Here is a 22,338-nt window from a genome sequence, read left to right as displayed (position 1 = left end):
TGTCTTATGGCACCTATTCATAACAAATAACGCTTTAGGGTTCCTTTAGAACAAAAATATAGTATAGCTAAATTGGAAATTTACTGAGTTTTGGATTTCCTACATTTTAGGGCTTGTTTTTAGAACCTTGATGTTACATTGGTCCTGCTAGTGAAGGTAGGGGGCTGGACTCGAAGACCTTTCAAGGTCCCTTCCAGTTCTAGGAGATGGGATATCTCAATTAATTAATTAATTAATTAATTAATTATGGCTAGCCTTTTGCTTTTAATTTCCCTGTTCATTTGTTGTTGTTTTTTTAAGAGAAAAGAAAAATATTCTTCTCCATGCAGCTTGTGATTTATTCCAAATTACGCTGGCAGACTTGGTAGAGCTTGCAAGTTGCTTGATCCAAAGCTATTTAGCTTGTCACCCGATATTAGCCAGAACACAGATATTCCCGACACTGCAGTGCCCTTATTTGAAACTCTGCTACAGCAACCCCCCCCCCCCGCCAAAAAACAAAACAAAACAAAACAAAAAAACCCTCACACTTAGGTTGCTCTTAGCCTTTGGGGGATCTTAAACTGCATAAGCAATGTTTAAACCTTCACAGTAGTTTAATGGGAGCTGCAGTTTAAGTTGATTCAAAGCTACAATACTTCAAACCCCTGTAATGTTCTAAACTGCTCTAGATTGGAATCCATTTAACACCACAAATCCAAAGTGTCAGCTTGCCAGTTATACAAGCTTGTAACTTTAAAGCCATTGGACTGATTTCTTTCTAATTTGGCTTTGTTTTATTTTTTATGATCGCTACAAAACAGATTTGAACATTTGCTTGCTTTTTGAGTTACCCAGGTGCAAAATTTCTAATTGAACGTATGCGAGGAAAGTCAGGTTCACAGGCTCTCAATAGTGGAACCAATTTTTTCCTCAAACTTTGCATAAAAATTCACTTTTTGGCTGAGCCCAAAGCCTGAAAATTCCAGCACTAAAAGAAATCGCTGGAGAGAGTTATATATGGCTGAAGAAATGGGCTGGAGGGGTAGCCGGAACCTGGAACTCAACCTTCGCTATTATGTGGTCAACATTTTCAAAGGTGGTCAACTAAATGGAAGCCACCCAATTTTTTTTTTAAGAGGTTCTGAGCACTTGCACTTGGATGTCAGTTCCTCAGCAACACTGAAAAAGCAGGTTAGCCTCCTAGCTCCCTAAATAGGGATTTAGGTGTCTAACTTTAGGCATCCTGGTGTGAAAAAATGACCTGTAATATGTATTTTGTGTGGGTGGGTGTACACACCCACACCCACCAATATAAATCCATGAATGTAAAGTGTTACAGCAAGGCTACATATGTTAAGGGAAACCCCTTGTTTTGGGAGTTAGAAACACGTGAAGTTTGAGTGACCCACATGAGTGTCTCAACAAAGGAAAGAGTATGGGCAGAATTAAGGATACAGATGAGCAAAACAAGACGAGTCAGCACTCTGAGCAAGGCCTTGTTCCTAGAATTTCCTTTGTATGACGCACACATGCTGTACTAGTATATTTCTCCTTACCTGGCCTGACTTCAGGTCATCTGGAAAATTTAGGGGTATTTCTCTTTAATTCCTTTAAACGATTTCATATTCCCAGATCCCACCCTATAGGGCATTATAGTCATCAGCCAGGTTTCATTTTACCCTGTATATTAGACATTGAGATCTTTGTATTCACCATGCACTCAGTTCTGGAGTAGTCCCAGCTCTCAACCCCCCCTTCCTTCACACACAGTGCTATGCTGTATATTCCTATACTAAGATTATTTCACTGCCGCATGTGCTGCACTATATTGGACATACATGCAGACCCAAGTATCATGCGCACACAGGTACTCTTGTATGTACAGTTCATATGCTCAGACCTCCGAGGCAAGCCCACAATATATCCTGCCACAAAAGTATAGCAGCTTTGTCATCTTCTGTCTACAGAACCCATTTTTCATCATAAACCAATATTACCTTAAGGCATATCTGCTGCGTGTGATTTTTTTAAGAAGTTTTTTCCCCCAGATACAGAACAGCCTATTTTAATTGTTCACATACAATTCAATTCCTCGCAACTACCATACTAGGTGATGCCACCATTAAGAGATCTCTATCCATCACCCTCTTGAGTCCAATCTGCTGTTTTCTGGTATTTACCTTGAAAGGTATTTGCTTATTACAGGAAGTCAATACAGGACACGCAGGCAATACAAGCAGCCATTGGGGAAATAAATGGGGAGATTCAGTCACAAAATACAAAAATCTAGTGCTAGAAGACAGCTCTCTCTGCACAAGGGTCAGGAAGGCAACACTGGCATCAGCGGAGACTGACCAGGAAATAGTTCCAAATCTGGTAGTAATGAGAATTCCATAGCTAATTTGTTGAAAAGAAAACAGTCGAGAAATCCAGAAGACAGCCAAAACATTTTAAGGTGAGGGTATCTAGCAGATTAGTACATGGGAAACATTCTCTACACACACAAACGGAGTAGGTGTAAACATATCAATCAGAGTAAATACTTCACTACAGTTAAGTGAGAGTCATGCTGTCTAATAGTGGTTTGAGGAAATGATGACAATCTCTACATCACATTCCCCAAAACCATCATGTTCTGGGGCAATTTAACTGCCCAGGAATTTTGCTTTTCATAAAATGGTCTTTGGTCCATCCATCTTTTGATGCAAACATTGTCTCACCTGAATGGAAATTGACTTTCACTTGAAAACATGACCATTTAAAATAAAAATGGGCCTATTTTCATTGAATATTAGACTTATTTGACTTATTTGGCTTTTGGCAACCCCGCCTCATTGTCACAAATGTGCTAATATCTTATTTTAAGGATTTTGCACTTGCTTCATATTTCACATCGCCCTGCTGTGCAGTGATCCACTAATCCTTCCGTGATTTAGGCTTTACCTTTGAGGATCTGCTTTGCTGTTGCCATGAGATCACTAATATTCCAGCTCATTTTCAAAAATTTCCTTTTCAACCACTTCCAGAAGCTGTATTAATCAGCGAGCATTAGCTCATCTAATGTGACAGTCTTTGGGTCCTACTACAACTATATTCTAGTCATAATGCTGCTCCTTTCACACACAACCCTGGATGGATGATCATTTGAAAGTTTAAACTAGAAAACAGCAGTAAGTCTAGTTTATGACCCAAATGTAATAACTTTCTCCATTAGTGGGATGGCTAAACAAACAAAACTGAGCAGACTAACTGCACTAGATGGTGATATTCAGAACAGTGTTTACTAAATAAGCAAAATTCATATGTTCCTTGTGTCTCACTGGGTTCAGGAGTTCGTTGAGCGGATAGAATAACATGAAATGTGCTTAGCAGTGTATTTATTAACATATTGGCTTCCCAGATTCAGCTGTAAATGGAGAACGCTAATATCTCAAGGTCAATCTGGTGGAATTGCACTGCTCTTTAGGAAAACTTTTTTTGTAAGAAGCATCCTCTAATGAGAATATTTTCCATATCACTCCACCTACTTAGTAAAAGAATCATCCTTAATGAGATGGTTTTTTCAAGAGGGTTTTTGTAATTTGTAGTTAACAATTCTTTCTTCCTGGATCACCCAGTTTTGGGGTCTGATTCTTTTCATCAAGCACTTTGGTCTTGGCTGAGTACTCTTAGCATGAGCTGAAATTCCTCTCTTGGCTGAATAAACTCCTTGATAGAAGGGGCTGGGATTGTGTGTTGCAGGATGCTGACATCTAATGCATAGGCCTTTGCACTTCCTCTAGCACTTTCCCTGGGAGTATCTCAAAACAGTTTACTATTAATAAATCATAGTCAGTTTTGGAGTTTAAGGCCAGAAGGGACAACCAGATCATCCAGTCTGATCTTCTGTACATCACAGGCTACCCACACCATCCAAGCCCCCGCACACTAAACCCAACAAGGGAAATGAGACCAAAGTAAATGAGACCCACAGGAGACTAGACTATTACAGGCTACAGACAGAGAATAGGAAAGGCCAAGGTGCCCCTGTGCTCGAGGCACCTGTAATGGCAGGAAAATGATTAAATGAGACACCCCCAGATAACCCTGGCAAGTGACCAGCACCCGCACACTGCAGAGGAAGGTGAAACCCACCTAAGGTCACTGTCAATCTGACTTGGGGAAAAATTGCTTCCCAGGCTCACATATGGTGATCAGCCAGACCCTGAGCATGTCTGGAGTATTGCGTCCAGTTTTGGGCGCCCCACTACAGAAAGGATGTGGACAAATTGGAGAGTCCAGCAGAGGACAACGGAAATGATCAGGGGTTTGGGGCACATGACTTACGAGGAGAGGCTGAGGGAACTGGGCTTGTTTAGTCTGCAGAAGAGAAGAGTGAGGGGGGACTTGATAGCTGCTTTCAACTACCTGAAGGGGGATTCCAAAGAGGATGGAGCTCGGCTGTTCTCAGTGGTGGCAGATGACAGAACAAGAAGCAATGGTCTCAAGTTGCAGTGAGGGAGGTCTAGATTGGATATTAGGAAACACTATTTCACTAGGAGGGTGGTGAAGTGCTGGAATGGGTTACATAGGGAGGTGGTGGAATCTCCATCCTTAGAGGTTTTTAAGGCCCGGCTTGACAAAGCCCTGGCTGGGATGATTTAGTTGGGGTTGGTCCTGCTTTGAGCAGAGGGTTGGACTAGATGACCTCCTGAGGTCTCTTCCACCCCTAAGCATCTATGATTCTATGTGAGCAAGAGCCAGCCAGCCAGGCGAGAGAGAATGCTCAGTGCCTCCTCAGAGCCCTGGTCCTCCCTATCCAATGTCCCATCTCCAGCTATGGGCATCCCTAATGCTTCATTTAACAATGGTCCTGCCAGGTAGGAAAGTATAAGGCATCTAGTATTATGCAGATGGGGAAAGGAAGTCAAAGGGAGATTAAGAGCCTGGTCCTGCAGTTTTTCTGCATGCAGAACTTCAGCGGAATTTTTGCTTAGAAGACTCACATGATCAAGCCCTATGTGAACTACCTTCGGTGACACATAGTGAGTCAGTGGCAGAATCGGTGAGAGAGCTGAAAGATGCCAACTCACAGTTCTGTGTCGTAACCCCTAGACAACACTTCTTCACCTTCTCTATGGCAATAAGACAGAGAATGCTTATTCTAATATCTACCTGGAAGTAATGGTTCTCGCCATACTCCTCCCTTGAATTGGCATAATTCTAAGCCACTGAAGAATGCTCAATCAGATTGCACGGTAAGTTTTTCCAGTACCAGTGCCTTCCGCATAAAGAAATATCTGCTGACTGTCATTGCTAGAGAAGATGGAGTCTGTGAAATCTATTTGTGACATTTTAATTATGAATAATAAATGCATTTAAAAAACAACAAGCAAATGTCCTTTAAAGGAACTGTCAAGGTGGTGGCTGAAATACTAGCAGTCACAGCAATATGGAGATACGTCCATTCCATTGAAGCTAACGGAGCTGTGCCAGTGTTCACCAGCTCATGATCTGGCCTTGTATGTCATCTTTCAAGCTTCCACTGCCCCTCTTGTGATTCTTTTTGGTGTGATGCTGGTACATCAGTAGGGGGTATATTCCTCTGAGTGAAATAGTGCCAGTGTGGTGTGAGGGAGCACAATACTGCCAGAGGAAGTGTTCCTTTAATCAGATGTAAAACCCAGATCTTGACCACTTGCTAATAAGCAGTCATTTCCCCCAAGGGTAGCAATATTATCTCAGTGTCCTGGCCAAATTCCAATTTGAATAATTACTTTCCTCCTAGCTAAATCCACCCTCCACATTCAATGCGACGTGCATTTTTCAATATAGGATACAGTCCTCTTCACATCATCTCCTAAACTGTTCTGTAGTGCTGATGTTTCACCACAGAAGTGGCTGCAATTTCAGTGGTAGGTAAAGAGATTCCGATGTATAAAAGGCACAGTCCTGCTCGTTCTCAAGTCAGTGACAAAATGCTAATTCAGTGGAAGCAAGTGTTAAGCATTTCAGGAAGAAAAGTGCTCCATACATGTAAGATATTGCAGTCCATTATGGCTTTGAAGATCTCCTTGCTTCAAATCAGTTTTCTATGGATGTATTATATATTAAAATCCTTTTGGGAAACATTAGCAAGGAACTTGCACTATTACAAATCTCTGCCCGCCACTGAAAGGAACAAAAATCGACATTTCAGATAACAAACAAATGCCTTTGATTTCCTTTCTCTGCCAAGGAGCACTGATATTTTTGCACTCTTGAGCATTCTTCAATGTACTTCATTAGAATTTTATGAAATGTTGCAGTACATGGTCTGTTGTAAAGCCACAAAATGGGCCCTGGGGCCAGACTGATTTCAATGGAGCAACTCTGGTTTATACCAGGATCTTGTAGGTCTGCAAAGAGCTCCAAAGGAACCCTCTTGGAGACATTTGGGACCAGGGTGACTAGAGATAAGGGTGATGGAACAGGAAGGTAGAGGAAAGAATTTCTCTTGAACCTATTCATTGTTGAGCAGCTTCCTTCTCATCCAGCATTTCCACTAAGGAGGGGTCTTTTTTGTTTATTTTAGTAGTGGATCCTAATTTACCTTTCTGTCTCTTGGGTAGTTAACAACCCAGGACCTCAATAACGTAAATCCCAATGTCCTATTATACACCTACAGGGCTTGAAGGGTTGAGTCTCAAGGATGGAGGTGGGGTGGCAGGCAGGGAGGGGGAAAGGCAGGCACAGACATTTAAAATGAGCAGCTATTTTTCAACCTGACCTTCTTGCTAACCAGCTAAGTGCTGCTCCTGGAAAGAAAAACAAAAGGTATAGAAATCAGATGGGCACTGCCAGGGATCCTATCCTACTTCTTAAACTCTGCTTGACCAGACTACAAAAGCCTCATGCAAATGTGTTTTCCATTAAAGTTCAGATTTTCAAGAGTGAGAACCCCAGGACACTATAGTAGAATGGGTGTGCAATTAGGTATGTCATTTGTCTGCAGAAATGAATGCATGTCCAATTTGCCTGCCCATTTAGCGCACACATGGGTGCTACTTTAATATTTTTGCAGGGAAATGGGCCATTTAGATGCACAACTTGGCATTTGCACATCCAATCACAATTATTCCTTGTATACACAAGATGCACAACTGTGATGTACATGTTGACACCTAATTTGCACACACAAATGATTGGACAAATAGATGCCTAATTTGCATGCATGGTTTCTGCAATTCCATGTGCCAATTAATTACGCCGAATTTGACCCTGGCAAATACTATGGCTGGTACTGCACAGACCAATAGGGCAGACTATGTGTTTCAGTAGCTTTCAATATCTCTTTCCAGTAATTCACAGTTTTCAAGTTTAAGCAAAGGAGCCTTGGTGATTCCCATTGGGGGGAGTCCAAGCCACAACGTTTAGATGCAGATAGGGACTACCCCAATATCAGGGGGTCTTGACGTTTAGCCCATTAAAAAGGTATGGGCTGACCTGGATTTGGATTTCAAATGCTCCCGAAATTCCGGGGTATTCACTTCTATGGATTGGGTTATGGCCTTCTTTTTTTTTTTTTCCTTGATGGGTGATCATACCAGATAGTGTAGCTCATAATTTTCTCTCTTCCTATACAAAATTATGGGCTATTATTAGCTTGCTTGTCGTTTCCCAAGCATGTTGGACCAGTCCACCCCTAGTTTTAGCAGGATTCCAACAGTGACTATAACCCAGAATTTTCAAATGTTGTACTAGACTGAACTCCCATTGACTTTAATGAGTCACTGACTTAAATCCCTTTGCAGATTTCTCCTTTCATGACATTTAATAAAACCTTAAAACTTTTGTTTAGAATAAAACTCCAGTGAAATAGAAAAAGGGGGTCTAATCACTACATCGAATTTCAAAGCATCATATTTAAGAAAAATATTAAGCATCTTAAATATAATGACAGATGAATAATGGCTAAACAGGAAGTTGTCTTCTTGATGCAAAGTACGAGTTAAAGGCTTGGCTTCTCATCAGAAATCAGAGAATTCCAATGTTCTATTTTGTTGTTGTTTTTGTTTTGAAGAGACGGAGCCAATATGTAAAGTTTAGATCCAAGTTATGGATTCACACCTAAATTTTCCCAAAGTTTGGGGGTAGTTTGAATCTGGAGTTTTTGATTCAGGTCCATCTCTAATAATAATAATAATAAAAAAAAATTGGGGGGTTAACTTAAGACTTAACCTTCTGTTAAAGTCACTAATTTGTTCTAGATACTGCACATTACAACAGCTTTGACTCATTCTGATTTCCTTGGTGCTGATGAGGTGTAGCAAGTCCACAGTGCCTACCAAGACCCTACGATCCAGATAGACCATGTAGGGAAGTATAAGTGGGGTCTTACTCCCCTGTATGAGTGCATCATTCAAGTCATAATCTCGTCCCAAATCAACAAGTAGAGTTTTTCAGTGCTATTTTTCCTCATCAAACCGATCTCCTGTAATCATTATTTATTTGGATTTTGATAGTGCCTAGAGATCAGGGCCCCATTGTGCTAGGCACTGTACACACACACAATGAGATTGTAAACTCTCTGGGTCAGGGACTAAGTGTAAGACTTGAGACACCAGCTGGCTACAACAAACAGACGGGTGGAGCAGAAGGAAACAAGACGGATCGGCATAATACACTATCACTGCTGGCCAGCTGCCCGACTGTTGTTAAGCTTTTCGTTAGCCATCACAGCAGAGAATAGTTTGAAGGAGGACCGGGAGGGGGCTTCACGGATGTCTGCAGGGAGCTGCTCTCCTGCATGGGGCTGCAAGGGTGAAAGCGAGAAGGTGCTTTATAAAAAAAAAAAAAAAATGTGATCAAGACTGTCGTCATTCACAGATCAAAGGTAGGGGTTGATGTCTTGATAGCATGTGAGACAGAAGGGTAGAACCAGGGTAGGCCATAAGCGGGTTTGAGTGAAGCCAAGTAGCTTGTGTTTGATGCGCTGAAGCGGGGGCAATGGAGGAATGCCAAGAAAGGGGAAACATGGGTGAAATGACAAGCCAGGAAAATGATCTTGGCTGCAGCATTTTGAATTTATAGAAGGCCAAGATTGAATTTATCAAAGAGGCCAGAGGGGTGGGTGTGGCGTAGTTGAGAGATGAGACAGTGATGGGGGATGAAATATTAAATGGCCGTCCACATAGAGAATGATAATGTTCTTTTCACTAGTCTAGTCTAGCCCAGCTGCCCTGTGCTGAGGCAGGACCAAGTATACCTAGAACATCCTGATAGGTGTTTGGTCCAGCCTCTTCTTAAAAATCTCCCGTGATGGGGATTCCACAGCCTCCCTTGGAAGTCTATTCCAGAGCTTAACTACCCTGATAGAGTTCTTCCTAAATCTCCCTTGCTGCAGATTCACCCATTACTTCTTGTTCTGCCTTCAGTGGCATGGAGAACAACTGATCATCGTCCTCTTTATAACAGACATTAATGTAACAAGACTTTATTTATCAGGTCGTCTTTTCACAAGACTCAACCTTTGATCACTTCTGTTGCTCTCCTCTGGATTCTCTCCAATTTGTCCACGCCTTCCTTAAAGTAGAGTGCCCAGAACTGGACACAATACTCCAGCTGAGGCCTCACCAGTGCCAAGTAGAATGGAACAAATACCTCTCCATGTCTTACATTCAACACGCCTGTTAATATATTCCAGAGTGATAGTGAATCAGGAAATAGTATGCATGCTTACTCCCATTCTACTGATTTCAAAGAGACAACCTGTAGAGTAAGGTACTACTCAGTGCTAGTAAGAGGAACCGATTCACGCCCTTAGATATTTATGGTAACATCACCGCAAGTTTTCCTTTAAAGGCACAACTGAAATCCATTCATTTCTCCTGACATTTAAAACCTCTCCCGATCAGGTATGAATTTGCCCCCTGCAGAATATACCCCAATTTCAGTTTTCTCTGTTATCTTGAACAGCCGGTGGAACTGTGGTCAATTTCACTGCTTGGTACTGAGGAGAGAATGGAGGAAGTCTAGGAAGTGTTTTTTCATGGATTTTGTTCCTATCAAGGCATTGTGCTCTGAGATTCTTGATCTGTGGGAGGGAGAGGGACGGAGGGGGAGCTGCTACTGATGAGGCCTAAATATTGGCTCTGGTCCCATAATCATTCTTTAACTGACTTGTTGGGTAGGATACAGACTATGCATCTTCCCAATAAAAAAAACAAAGCTCATCTCCACTTTCATCTATAATTAACTGTATGCAGGTCAAGAAAAGCAAATCTCCCAGAGTAGAGTGAGGCTTTCATCAGCAGCACAGCTCCTTTAATTAAGAAAAATGCACTTCTGTAGAGAGGAGGCGGGAGGGGGAGGGCAGAGGGAACGAAAGAAAGAGATGCCTCATGTTGAACAATAAGCTTGGAGAGGCAGTGTGGTCCAATGGATAGGGCATGAGTCCAGTCTCAGCTCTGCCACTGGCCTGCTGTGTGACCTTGGGCGAGTCACTTTGCTGCTCTGTGCCTCAGTTTCCCCATCCCCTCACTGTCTGTCTTGTTAATTTAAATTGTAAGGTTTTTGGGGCAGAGACTGTCTCTCTGTGTCTGTACAGCACCTAGAACATGAAAAAATGGGTGTTGCCATACCAACTCTAATGAGACTACTCAATTAAGGTGGGCTATTATCAGCAGGAGGAAAAAAAACTTTTGTAGTGAAATGGGCCATCCTGATTATCACTACAAAAGTTTTTTTTCTCCTACTCTCATTATAGTTGGTATGGCAACACCCATTTTTCCATGTTCTCTGTGTATATATATCTTCCTACTGTATTTTCCACTGCATGCATCTGATGAAGTGGGTTTTAGCCCACGTAAGCTTATGCCCAAATAAATTTGTTAGTCTCTAAGGTGCCACAAATACTCCTGTTCTTTTATCTATAAGAGAGTGATCTACCAATATTAACTCTGAACTCTGCACCTTAGATAATGACCAAGAAGATTGTATTGGAAGTGGTATATTGAGCATCAGATCAAGAGGTGGAAGGAAATGACAGAGTGATATGGTAATGGAAACTGCACGAGAACCCACCTGGTAATAAGTGGAGTAAGATTCTACCCGGGACAAGCGGTATTGTGCAAATTGTATCTGAGAGCCCAAAACAACCACAGCTAAGGTCTTATCCTCAAACAAAACACAAGAGCGAGTGGAGAAGTTTCAAAGGAGAGTGGTTTGGTTTATCTTGGGTCGAATATAGAGAAATAATGATTGCAGCTTACTGCTTCCCAGGCAGGTTTTTTCCAACATCCATTGTTATAAAAAAATCTAGTTTATTGGTAATGACTTCAGCAACTGGGGGAAAAAGCAATGGCAAAGGATGCAGTCTTCTGGCAGTATGAAAATCGTCAGAATCACAAGAGCTGTCAAGTGGTATGGACTTCAAAGATCTTCAGTCAAAAGGTGATGGTCTTTCAGCTCAGTTGCAAATTACCGAGGCATATTTTGCATTAGTGCGAGAGAACGACATGGATAGCAACGTTGTGGCAGATGTCCTGCGACTCTTTGCAGCCTGAGGGATGACTCAAAAAGGATAAGAGGAGATTGACAAGGACAACCTCCTGTAGCTCCTGACTCTCCTATCGAAATACAATGATGTGGTAAGAAAGAAAATTAGAAGTGGACCACACAATGAAAAATACCCCCATTCGTCAATACCAAATGAAATCGTTCACATTGTCAGAAATGATACTTGAATGCATAAGCTAAGAAGTTAGAGAGGAGAGCTTCTCCCGTCAGTGTAGTTAATCCACCTCTCCGAGAGGAAGTAGCTCTGTTGACGGGAGAAGCACAGGCTAATGTTTTCTCTATAATGGTTGATGAAACTAAAGACATTAGCAAAGTAAAACAAGTGTCAGTTGTGTTGAGATGCTTTGCATGATACTGTATGTGAAAGATTTGTTGGTTTCCATCCTGCCGAGTCACTTGATGAAAAGTCTCTTTCAGTACGTGAAGAACACTTTGTCATGGTGTGGTATTGATATACTTAACTGCATTGCCCAGACTAATGGTGCCGATGTTATGAGTGGAAATCTTAATGGCATGCAAATTCTCTTATGGGAAGAAATACCTCAAACATGTGCATTCACTGTTTCAACCACAGGCTCAATGTTGTTATTGTTGATGCTTGCAAAGGAAACAAACATGCATTGAATTTTTTCACTATCCTGGCGAAATGGTACACTTTGCTCTCTGGATCAGCTATACACACTAAATTCATAGTACAGTGAGCGTCACCAAAAAATAGATGAAATTGTCTTTTTCACAGCATTACAAGCAGAAAGTTGAGGTGCCCATCAAGTGTTACAGAGCTTCTTCCATTTTATTTTTGGGTTATGCTTTTTTTTGAATGGCTATCTCCAGATATGTCAAGAGGTAACAGGGCAGTGGGTGCAAAGGTCTTAGTTCAGTATTAGACTTGGCCTTTATTGTCCTCCTTTCCACGTTCACAAAAATTCTTCAACTGCTTAACGTTATATTTGGCTACGTGCAAGTAGCTGAGTGCATCTTGTCTCTGGCATGCTTATCTGTGGACACCCTGATCAGTGAATTTCTGAACAAGAGAGATTCGGAAGAGGCGTTTTGATGAAATATGGAGTGAAATCACTACTGTAGTGTCAGAAAATGATTTGAAGCTGCTACAGTTGTGTACAAAAGTTGCCTTTGCTGACTGGACAGTTCAGGAATACATTTTGAGTGAAGAAGTGTCAAGAGAACAGTTCCTTTTAGATAAAGGAGACATCAGCACTGGCAAAATGGTGTGTTTCCTGGTCTAATAACTGGAGCACTTCAAAGAAGATTTTCTGAAAATAAATCTGTTCCTGTTGGTGTCAATTGCCTTAACCCAAAGTATGAGAACTTTCCTGACTTTCTACAATTAAAACCACTTGCAGAACACTATGGATGTGATCTAGACAGTGTGGAGATAGAGGTAAAACTCTTGCCAAAAGTAACTCAGTGCTATGAAGAAGAGAAAGAAGTTCAAGATGGACTGTTTGCCGCAGCTAAGTTTGTTTTGGATAACTACAAACACACCTTCCACAAACGGCACAAATGATGTGTGATTGCTGCATGCATTCCTCTGCCAGGCATTGCATGTGAAAGAACAGTCTTGTGTCTGGGATGGGGGAAAGATTACCTGAGGAACTGCATGACAAGTGACTGGTTACGGAACTTGACTGTCATGGCTATTGGGAAAAAAAGTTGTCTAAGTCTCTTGATCTGAAGAGTGTTGTCACAAATTTGCTGCTGCTCATGACAACATTATTTATCCTCATTCTGTAAAGTGCGCGTAGCAAAATCCTTGCTTCCCCAGTAATGATCTCAGCCAGCCCTTCACTCCCCTGAACTAATTATTCCAGCATCACTCCTGTAGGACAGTTCAGGAAGGGTCCTTTTTCTGACAGCTCCAGCAGTGGAGGAAGACTTAGCCCGGAATGTTATTCCTGATCATAAGCTTGTTCTATGTAGACTGAACTGTCCAGTCAGCAAAGGGATCTTCTGAAGAAAAGGCATTCAACTTTTGTGCTTAAACGATTACAAACAGAACACATACTTTGACGGTATGTTCATAGTCATCAGAACACTGAAGCCAGCAGGAGCAACAGGAACATTAGCAGTTCTCTTCCACCAGGGGGCACTGCAGCATTTGCAAGTTCAGAAGCAGAATGGGATCTGGGATGCGGCTACAGCGTAGGTGACTTGTCTGCCAGGTTGTTTGCTATTTCTGAAAAGGCAGAGCCAGTTCTCAGAAAGTTGCAGACCACCATTTTTGGGGCTAAGCCATTCCCTTTTGGCTGGAACAACTCTCAGCAGCATTTGCTTCAGCCAGCTCTGACTGGAGGCTGGACGTGCAGATGAGAAGAATTGCCAGCATAGAGAATCGTTGGCTAGGAACAGTATGTACAGCCCTGCTCTCTAGAGCAATCTCTGTCCAGTGGCAGAGATACTGCATTAGTGCCCAGATATAAAAACGCTTCCTAGACTTCTTGATGATGGAGCTGGAAAGAACCTCCTAGTCACCTACTCCACTATCCTGCGCAGGGCGCGGGATCTCTCCTTTCACTCTAAACTTCAAGTGCTTTCTTTGATTGCATCTGGAACACCTCCAGCGACAGTGCTTAAACTCCAAAGCAGATCATTCTGTTGTCTACTGCTGTGGAGATCAGTGTTCTCCCTAGTCCGTTTTAGGCCATAATTATTGTTTCAAACTTTCTGGATGTATGGTTTTTATTTTGTGCATGCAAAGGTTTTGAAACTAAGACCAGATGCCCAATGTAGCCTTCAGATCGTTGGCTTGAATCTAGCGCAAGTTGCTAGTGACCAAGAGCTGTTTGGTGGCCTCTGTGAAAGGAGCTGGTGATCTCAGTCCAGGCGGAGAACTGAATGGAAAGTGAATTATTCTCTTGCTGTTCTATGTTGTTCCTCCAGGCCAGGGGTGCAGTGTGCGGGGAGCGAAGCTTATGTAGGCGTTACAGTTTAGCATGTTGGCAGGACGTATGTCTCGGCCAACGTGTCTTATCATTGATCACAGCCCCCACCCCAGGGAGGCTTTGCTGTTGGCACAGAAGAGGGGGGAAGGCTGTTTGACACTTTCCTCCCAAGAAGAACTTTGTGTCTTGTAGAAAGTTGGGAGGAACAGGCTCCCCACGTAACCGTGGTGACACTAGGAAGGTACGGAGGTGATAAGCATTTGGCCCTTCAAAGATCATCCCATCACCAGAGGGGGAAAGGAAACAAAGGCACAAACTCCAGCCAGTTGGATAGAGTGGCAAAGTAGGGAGAGGCACTCTCCCGGCTATCTGAAAGTTTGGGTAAGCCGCTGAGCAAGCTTCCCTGTGCTGCCTGTCAATATGTTTCAAACGCAACATGGATGGAATCAATCCAGATCTAGACGCCAAGAGAGCAGTTGAGTCTCCCTGGCCCATTCAATCTTCGGCCTCTGCTGAAACTGCCAAGAAAGGTGCCAAGTGCAGTTTATCCACTCGGACCGTCACTGACATCATTCACAGGGATCAGAGTAGCCAGCTGGACGTAACAGCTCCTGGCCCCTAGTAAGCAGGGAAGGATTTGAACCAGTAATAATACATTTGCTTAAAAGGAAATGTATCTTCCTGGACATGGGCATTTTCAAGCTAGAGCTCATTTTTCCCAATGAGGCAATAACCTGCAGCCCTTGTAAATGAGGATTTATAATGGATGTGCTGGCACCAGCTGAATTTATTGCGCAGCTAGCGAGGGCTTGTGGGGATAATCGCTGTTGACATCCAAGCTGGAATTTAGCTGGCAGAAGGCGAGGGTTTGACTGGGTCCAGCACTGACCTCAGTTTGGGTCCTTCCTTCTCATTAAACACTCATCAAAGTCGGAATAAATTCCTGGGAATAGCTTGAGTTTCAAGGAAAGTCAAACGAACAAGGTGAGAAGATGCCCCACAAGCCCCCCTCCCTATATGCTGGGTGACGTGAAACGAGAAGGGGGGAAGACAATAAAGGGGGCACGGCAGGAGGGCCTGCCCATTTCCTTACTCCTCAGGGTCCTCTGTTGGGTTTAGACAAAGGTATCTGGGGGGCTGGATCTGAGCACTGACAAGCGGCTTAACCTTCAGAAAACCTCAAAGCAGAACATTTCCTCCCCTTCCCAAGTGGGCCTGATGCGGCTAGAGGTGAAGACTTTCTGACTACATGAATTATTTTTATTGGCAGATGTGCCCTAATAGTCCCTCCTCTCACATAACTTATGGATTGATCCTGTTCATTTTAAACACATGGGGCACAACTTACTCCTTGGGTTCTGCTGGTGGGACCCAGGCTGAGGTGACGAACAGTCCCCTGGGGAATGTGTAGGAGCACAAATGGCTTGAAATCCCTGCTCTGCTGGAGGGAGTTAGATATTGATACACTAGGGGTCTGATGCAGGCTGGTGTGGCCGACAAAATGAGTTTGAATCTGCAGCTGGGCCCCAGAGCACCCTGGGAAATGTGCTGAATCAGCACATACCCTTGGCATCCTGTGATTCCTGCCCCTCTCCCTGTGCAGCAGAGATGATGGTGTTCGTGCCACCTATCCTCTGTCCGGGGAGAATGTCCTCTTACGTGCAGCTGCCACCGTGAGTACTTTTGGGGTGCAAATTGAGATGACTCAACCCTGGTTAGTTCAGTCTATTGAACGTAATGGCAAGAGAAGAACAAGAAAAACTGTGTCTGGCCCGGAGAAAGGAAGACCGCATTTGGAGTGAATTTAATGTTGGTAAAATGTGTCATGTTGCCACAAGTTCGAAGCCATCAGGTACAGCCTGGGCAGAACTGTCCCACCAACATGCCTCAACTGGGTTTCTAGAGGTGCCACTAAGTCCTTGGTGCCTCTGCTGAAATTGCCAACGAAGGTCACGTTTGTGATGTAGACACCTTCCCACTAGAAACTGGCCTGATTTTGCTTGGGTCACCAGAGGGTAGTGACTTACAGTGCATTTGGGATGCATTTGAGCCAGAGACCTTAGAAGTAAGAGGCTTTGTAGCTCATTACTAATTGCTCAACACATCTGTCTCCCAAGATTTTGTTTCTTTAATTTGCTTTCTGGAAACGTACATTTTGCCTTTTCAGTCCACATACAACTCCAGCCTGCGGTTGGCTTTTAATCCATTGTAATTCTTAAAACAATCTTTCCAGTAATTCTGCCTCTAAATAAAATGAAAAACCTTTCAGTGGCAAGCATACTCCAACAACACACACTGGATGTCAGATGTTACAGTAACTGAAGATGATAAGTATGGCTTATCAACTGCTAAGGATAATTTAACACATTAAAGAAAACCTATGTAGGATTTTTACAGTGACAATGCATGCAAGTTACTTGGGAGTATAAACAAAACAGTCGAAAGCCAAGGAACTGATGCAAAGGAACTAATCCAAAGGCAGATTCAGCACAAATACCACTGTGGGATATCCTTTACTGGCATGATTTATAGGACTCCTAATCTTTGCAAGAGAATCTTCCCTGTGCCTTACCATTACTGACCATGGATCGCATGTCTATTAAGGAGAATAAAGAATATAGGATAGGAACGTCTATATGGTGTCTTTCATAAAGAAGGACCCCAAAGCATTTAGCAAACTAGAGGTAGGGTCACTTACACACTGGTGAGGGACACCTATCTGGGGCACAGTATGGTAGATGTTTTACAGCACACTGCAGTTTAGGACATAAGAAGAATGCTGTATCCAACTGAAAAGTCAGAGGAGATTTAGATAAGTGGGGTGGCCGTTATTGAAACTGGAATTTGGTCAGAAGCACAGGGCTAAAAACCCATCTCTTCATTCTACAGAGATCTTTAATCGCTTGTTATCACTGCATTGTAGTGTTTTTTTAAAAAAAACTAAGAGCTACACAAGTTGAATGAAGTTGAGTGAATTAGTCCAAGAATGAGGTGTCAATGACACATGAAATTCAATGTTGATAAATGCAAAGTAACGCATATTGAAAAACATAATCCCAACTATACATACAAAATGATGGGGTCTAAATTAGCTGCTACCACTCAAAGATCTTGGAGTCATCGTGGCCAGTTCTCTGAAAATATCCACTCAATGTGCAGCGGCAGTCAAAGAAGCTAACCAAATATTAGGAACCTTTAGAAAAGGGATAGATAATAAGACAGAAAATATCATAATGCCACTGTATAAATCCATAGTATGCCCACACCTTGAATACTGCATGCCATTCTTGTTTCCAAAAATAAAATGCTTATGGGTATGGAACAGCTTCCATACAAGAGGAGATTAAAAAGACTGGGACTGGTCAGTTCAGAGAAGAGTCAACTAAGGGGCGGGGAGGATTAAAACAGAGGTCTATAAAATTGACTGGTGTGGAGAAAGTGAATCAGAAAGTGTTATTTGCTCCTTCACATAACCAAGAACCAGGGGTCACCAAATGAAATTAATAGGCAGCAGGTTTAAAACAAACCAAAGAACGTACCTCACACAACACACAGTCAACCTGTGGAACTCGTTGTGAAGGCCAAAAGTATAACTGGGTTCAAAAAAGAATTAGCTAAGTTCATGGAGGATAGGTCCATCAATGGTTATTAGTCAAGATGGTCCGGGACACAATCCCATGCTCTGGATGTCGCTAAGTCACTGACTGCCAGAATCTGGGACTGGACGACAGGGTCTGGATCACTCGATAATTACCCTGTTCTGTTCAATCCCTTGGAAGCATCTGGAACCAGCCACTGTCAGAAGACAGGATACTGGGCTAGATGGACCATTCGTCTGACCCAGTATGGCCATCTCCCTCAGGGGGTTCATTGGGAGGTAGCGTGCCCTCAGAGAGAGGCTGTGAACCTGAACTGCCATGTTTCATTCTTGGGAGCTGCGATTTTCTACCCTAGAGCTTGTGGGCTGCAAATGGGGTGGGCGAGGTACCCCAAAGTGTGCACCAGTGTAAGAGCACAGCAGAGTATGGCCCTAATTGTCCAAACTTCTTTAATTTCCCCAGTGCCCAACTATTTTAGAATCATCATTGGTTCCAGCCCCCTTTTTTATTAATGGGCTTATTTTCTCTCTCCTATTCATTTGCTCCCACAATTGCATATTCCTTTCTTATTCCCCATTACCTGTCCAGAGAGCATTATCCCACACTTAACATCCTGTCTTGTGTGTACGTGTGTGAAGCACATTCCGTTCAACACATTGCACTGGATATACTGGAGCCTATCATGCTGTATATGCATTAAAAAATCCCTGGCATATAAAATAAATAAAAAACCCCAAACCTTTAAAACAGCTCTGTATGTACTGCCCTGTGATGGGGATAAATCACAGTTGGTGGGGCTGTTCTCGCAGGATGGAACACATGTTGTTTAAAATGAGATTTCCCCCCCCCTCTCCGATCCCACCCATGCACACAGCCTGATTCTCCTCTCACTGACCCCGGAGTAATCCCACTGAAGCCAGCGCAGTCGGACTGGTGTAAGAGCAAAGTGAGTGAAGTGAGACGCGTGCTCGTTCCATTGAAGAATGCGCTGTTACTTAAAAATGGCGGACATTGCTGGCTTTTAAGGAACAGCAGCCTTCACGCCACCAAATAAAAAACGCCTGCAAGCCTAAGCGTCCCACAGATGTGAAAAAAGATCACAGAAGAAAGGAGGAAATGTGTGCTCGCCTGAGCCACAGCGTTTAGCTCCTGTGGATGAGATTCACTCTGGCTTTAATGAGCTCTCAGTGTCAGCTCCCGGGCAGGCTTTGACAGTTTGGAAGAACGTGCTCTGTGGCCCCGAGTGGTTCAAGGGAGAAATGCTGAAGCCACAGATCTCCAGTATGAAAGAATGGGGCGCCTCGGAGCCCTGGGGGACTAGCTATCAAAGAAACTAAACCGGACACACAGACAGATCGTATCTCCTAGTTTTCTGCTCCGTTTCTGTATCTATCTTAACCACAAGGTTAAACATCACCGTCCTGCAAAACGATACCGTTTCACAACAGCTCTTTGGGGCTTTTATACGTGACTGCAGAATTTGTGTCCTTATTCCTGCCTCGGGACAATAGCCAAGGAGACTCGGAATTCCACTCTGGAAACTGACTCAGGAGCGTGATTGCTTTCCCATCTCCCACGTGCACAGGCCCCCTGAAGCGGGGCAGTTGCCCCCTCCTGAAAAAGGCTGGGCTGATTGGGGAAGCAGCCACAGCTGGGGCCACACCCCAATCAGGCCGCAGCTGGCCCTATAAAAGGGCTGTGAGCCAGGGGCTGAGTCAGTCTCTCTCTGGTGGTGGAGCGGGAAGGACCTGGCTGCCTGGGAGCTCAGGGAACAGAGCAGGGTTGCGGAAAGGCCAGAGGAGCTGGGGAGCTCCAGCCTGGCAAATCCCCAGGCTGCGGGCCTTGATAAAAGGCCAATACAGGTACTGGGGGTGCAGAGGCTGCAGCCCAGGGTTAGGCAGAGGCAGCTGGTCCGACCCCCTTGCCAATGATGAGTGGCCTTTTACAGACTGCAGTTTGCCCCAGTGAACGGGGGCTAGATGATGACTGGCAGTAGCCACTGAGGCAAGGTGGGGATAGAGGGTTGGGGGTTCCCCTGGGAGGGGAGACCCAGAGTGTGGGGGCACTGCCAGGGGGCAGCACCCCAAGGTAAAGGGGCACCGGGGTCTGGGGGGGAACATGGAGGGCTCTAAGGCAGGCCAGACACCGGCCAGGAGGAGGCGCTCTGTACACTGGAGAGCTAATTCCCAAGACGACCAGCAGGAGGCGCCACACCAGTGAGTCTTGGCTTGCTACACCCCCGCTGAAGTCAATGGCAAAACAGACACTGACCTCCTTGAGGCCAGAATTTCACCCACATTCTTTTTCTTCTCCATCTCCCATCAGTAGCAAAGCTCTTGGTACTAACTGGGTATGTCCCTCTCGCTGAATTTCTCCATCCGCTCCCTCCCAGGATTATCTCCGCTGAAGCCCACGAGCGCAGTTTTTTTGTCAGCGTTTCCATGCTGCTTTGCAATCGTGGGCACAAGTAATTCCACGCCCCTGTGCCTCAATCATTTCTAAGCACTTCCCCTTCCCCTCAGGAGGGTTGAGAGGCTCCGACAGTGTGGAGGTGCTAGAAGAGCGTCTGGATCTGTCCCTAGCATGGTGTATTTATACCTCAGATAAGAAGGGGTATTTCCTCTGGGTGGCTGAGCAGAGGGCAAAGAGGAGTCCCTTCCTACTAGTCGAGGGCCCCACAGGAGGAGCTGGGCTTGCTGAGAGAATTTGATTCTGTTCTGTTCCTGTAACTTAACTGGTAGCTCATGCTGAAGCATTAGATGAGACGGGGTGTGTGTGTGTGTGTGTGTGTGTGAGTGTGTGTAGGTTTTCTCCTGACACTTTGTTCCCAAGACTGAATAAAAATACTTAGTTTTAAGAAGTCTGACCAATATCACGAGGTGCAGATTGCTGAAGGGAGGATCAAGCAGGTGCCCAAACTGAGATGGGTCTGCTCAGTACTAGGTGGTCGATATACTGGTGGGAGTGTATCCAGGTCCCAGTGGAAGGAATGAGACATTCCTCCCTCAAACAAACAAGGCTTAAAGACCTGAGACCTCAGAGACCAGAAAGAGGACGGACAGCTAGCTCTGTAATCCTGACAGAGGTTTAATTCACTCAATCGAAAGCACTTCATCCTCTGCTGGAAAGCACCATATAAGTGCAAAGAATCATTTCTTCAATCCATGATCCAGGATAATAAATATTTATCTTTTTTGTATTAGATGCCTTGAGTTTCATCTAGCTTCATGTGCCAGGATACCTTGAGGTCATCTTCTCTACAAGATCCTAAATAAAATAAAGAGTTGCTGTTGGTTCTTTGGTCCCTTCGAATGTTTGACCATCATTGACACCCTGCAAATGTACAGTACCCTGCAGGGTCTTCTGCATGGAAATAGTGCAGTATGTTTTAACATGATGCATATTTAATCTGTGAAACTCACTGCCACAGGATCAGAATGAAGCACAAATAGCACTGCATGTTTAAAAATTGATCAGACGTATGAATAAGAACAGCATTTATTACAAGGGCTAGAAAGCCTCATGATTTGTGGTATGGGGTGTCTGTCCCACACTGGCCCATAAGGGGTGAATAGGGCCCTAGGGAGGCTGTGCAGGAGGGTCGGGCTTGCCCATAGAAGGGCTGCGGAGCGCCTTGCAGGGGGAAGAAAGCTAGCACCTTGAACAGAGCAGTGCTGGGCAGGATCTGGCATGCTGAGGCCCTGAGACAAGGGCGGAGAAGGTGCTGGGGCTGCGCGGAAGTGGTCCAGGGAAGTAGACTGAGGGGTTCGAGGGGACGCAGTACATGGCTGCCCTCTACAGGATCCCAGGTCCCTCCCCACCCCCACTCACAACTGAGGAAGTGGCTGGACAGTAGAAGCGGGGAGCACAGAGTGCGGCACAGCCAGAGGGTCCTTGGGGCGACACGGGTCCAGGAGCAGAGAGGACGGCGGGCGAGACATCACCAGAAGAGGGCGCAGAGATAATTCCCAAGACAGCCAGCAGGAGGCGCCGCAGTGGTGAGTCGCACCCCATCACACTGGGATATAAACTGCCCAGCAGATGAGGTTTACCTCCTTGGTGTAATATTGCTCACTTCCCTGTATTACTACATGGTGTCTTATATTAAGTATTCCTCTGAGGTGTCTAATAGTGATTATTGTTGAAGACAAGCTATTCCTCTCTCCATGTGTGGCAGCTCCTATGCTTGTTATCTGTATGGGGGCCACTCCGAAATGACTGATGCAGCATTACGCCAAAGGTTGTAGTAGGGACCTATGAATACAACTTGAGTCACTCTGTGTCTCCTTTCCAGTGAAAGAGAGACGGTGACCAGA

At 44.2% G+C, this 22,338-nt stretch overlaps 1 protein-coding gene across 7 annotated transcripts in view; it reads right to left on the bottom strand.

Annotated features, from left to right (window-relative positions):
- Nucleotides 1-22,338, bottom strand: part of GNAO1 (G protein subunit alpha o1) — a 271,207-nt gene that overhangs the window by 116,911 nt on the left and 131,958 nt on the right. For 2 of the 7 annotated variants that reach the window (XM_065416744.1, XM_065416741.1), the window contains exon 4: nucleotides 9,360-9,404. The exons of the other annotated variants lie outside the window; for them this stretch is intronic. In XM_065416744.1, the coding sequence (XP_065272816.1) occupies nucleotides 9,360-9,404 (45 nt within the window). The remainder of the gene's footprint in view (nucleotides 1-9,359; nucleotides 9,405-22,338) is intronic. 7 annotated transcript variants of the gene reach the window in all.

This window comes from Emys orbicularis, chromosome 14 (genome assembly GCF_028017835.1).
Source record: "Emys orbicularis isolate rEmyOrb1 chromosome 14, rEmyOrb1.hap1, whole genome shotgun sequence".
NCBI classification, from domain to species: Eukaryota; Metazoa; Chordata; order Testudines; family Emydidae; genus Emys; species Emys orbicularis.
This window is presented reverse-complemented; position numbering and strand designations above follow the sequence as displayed.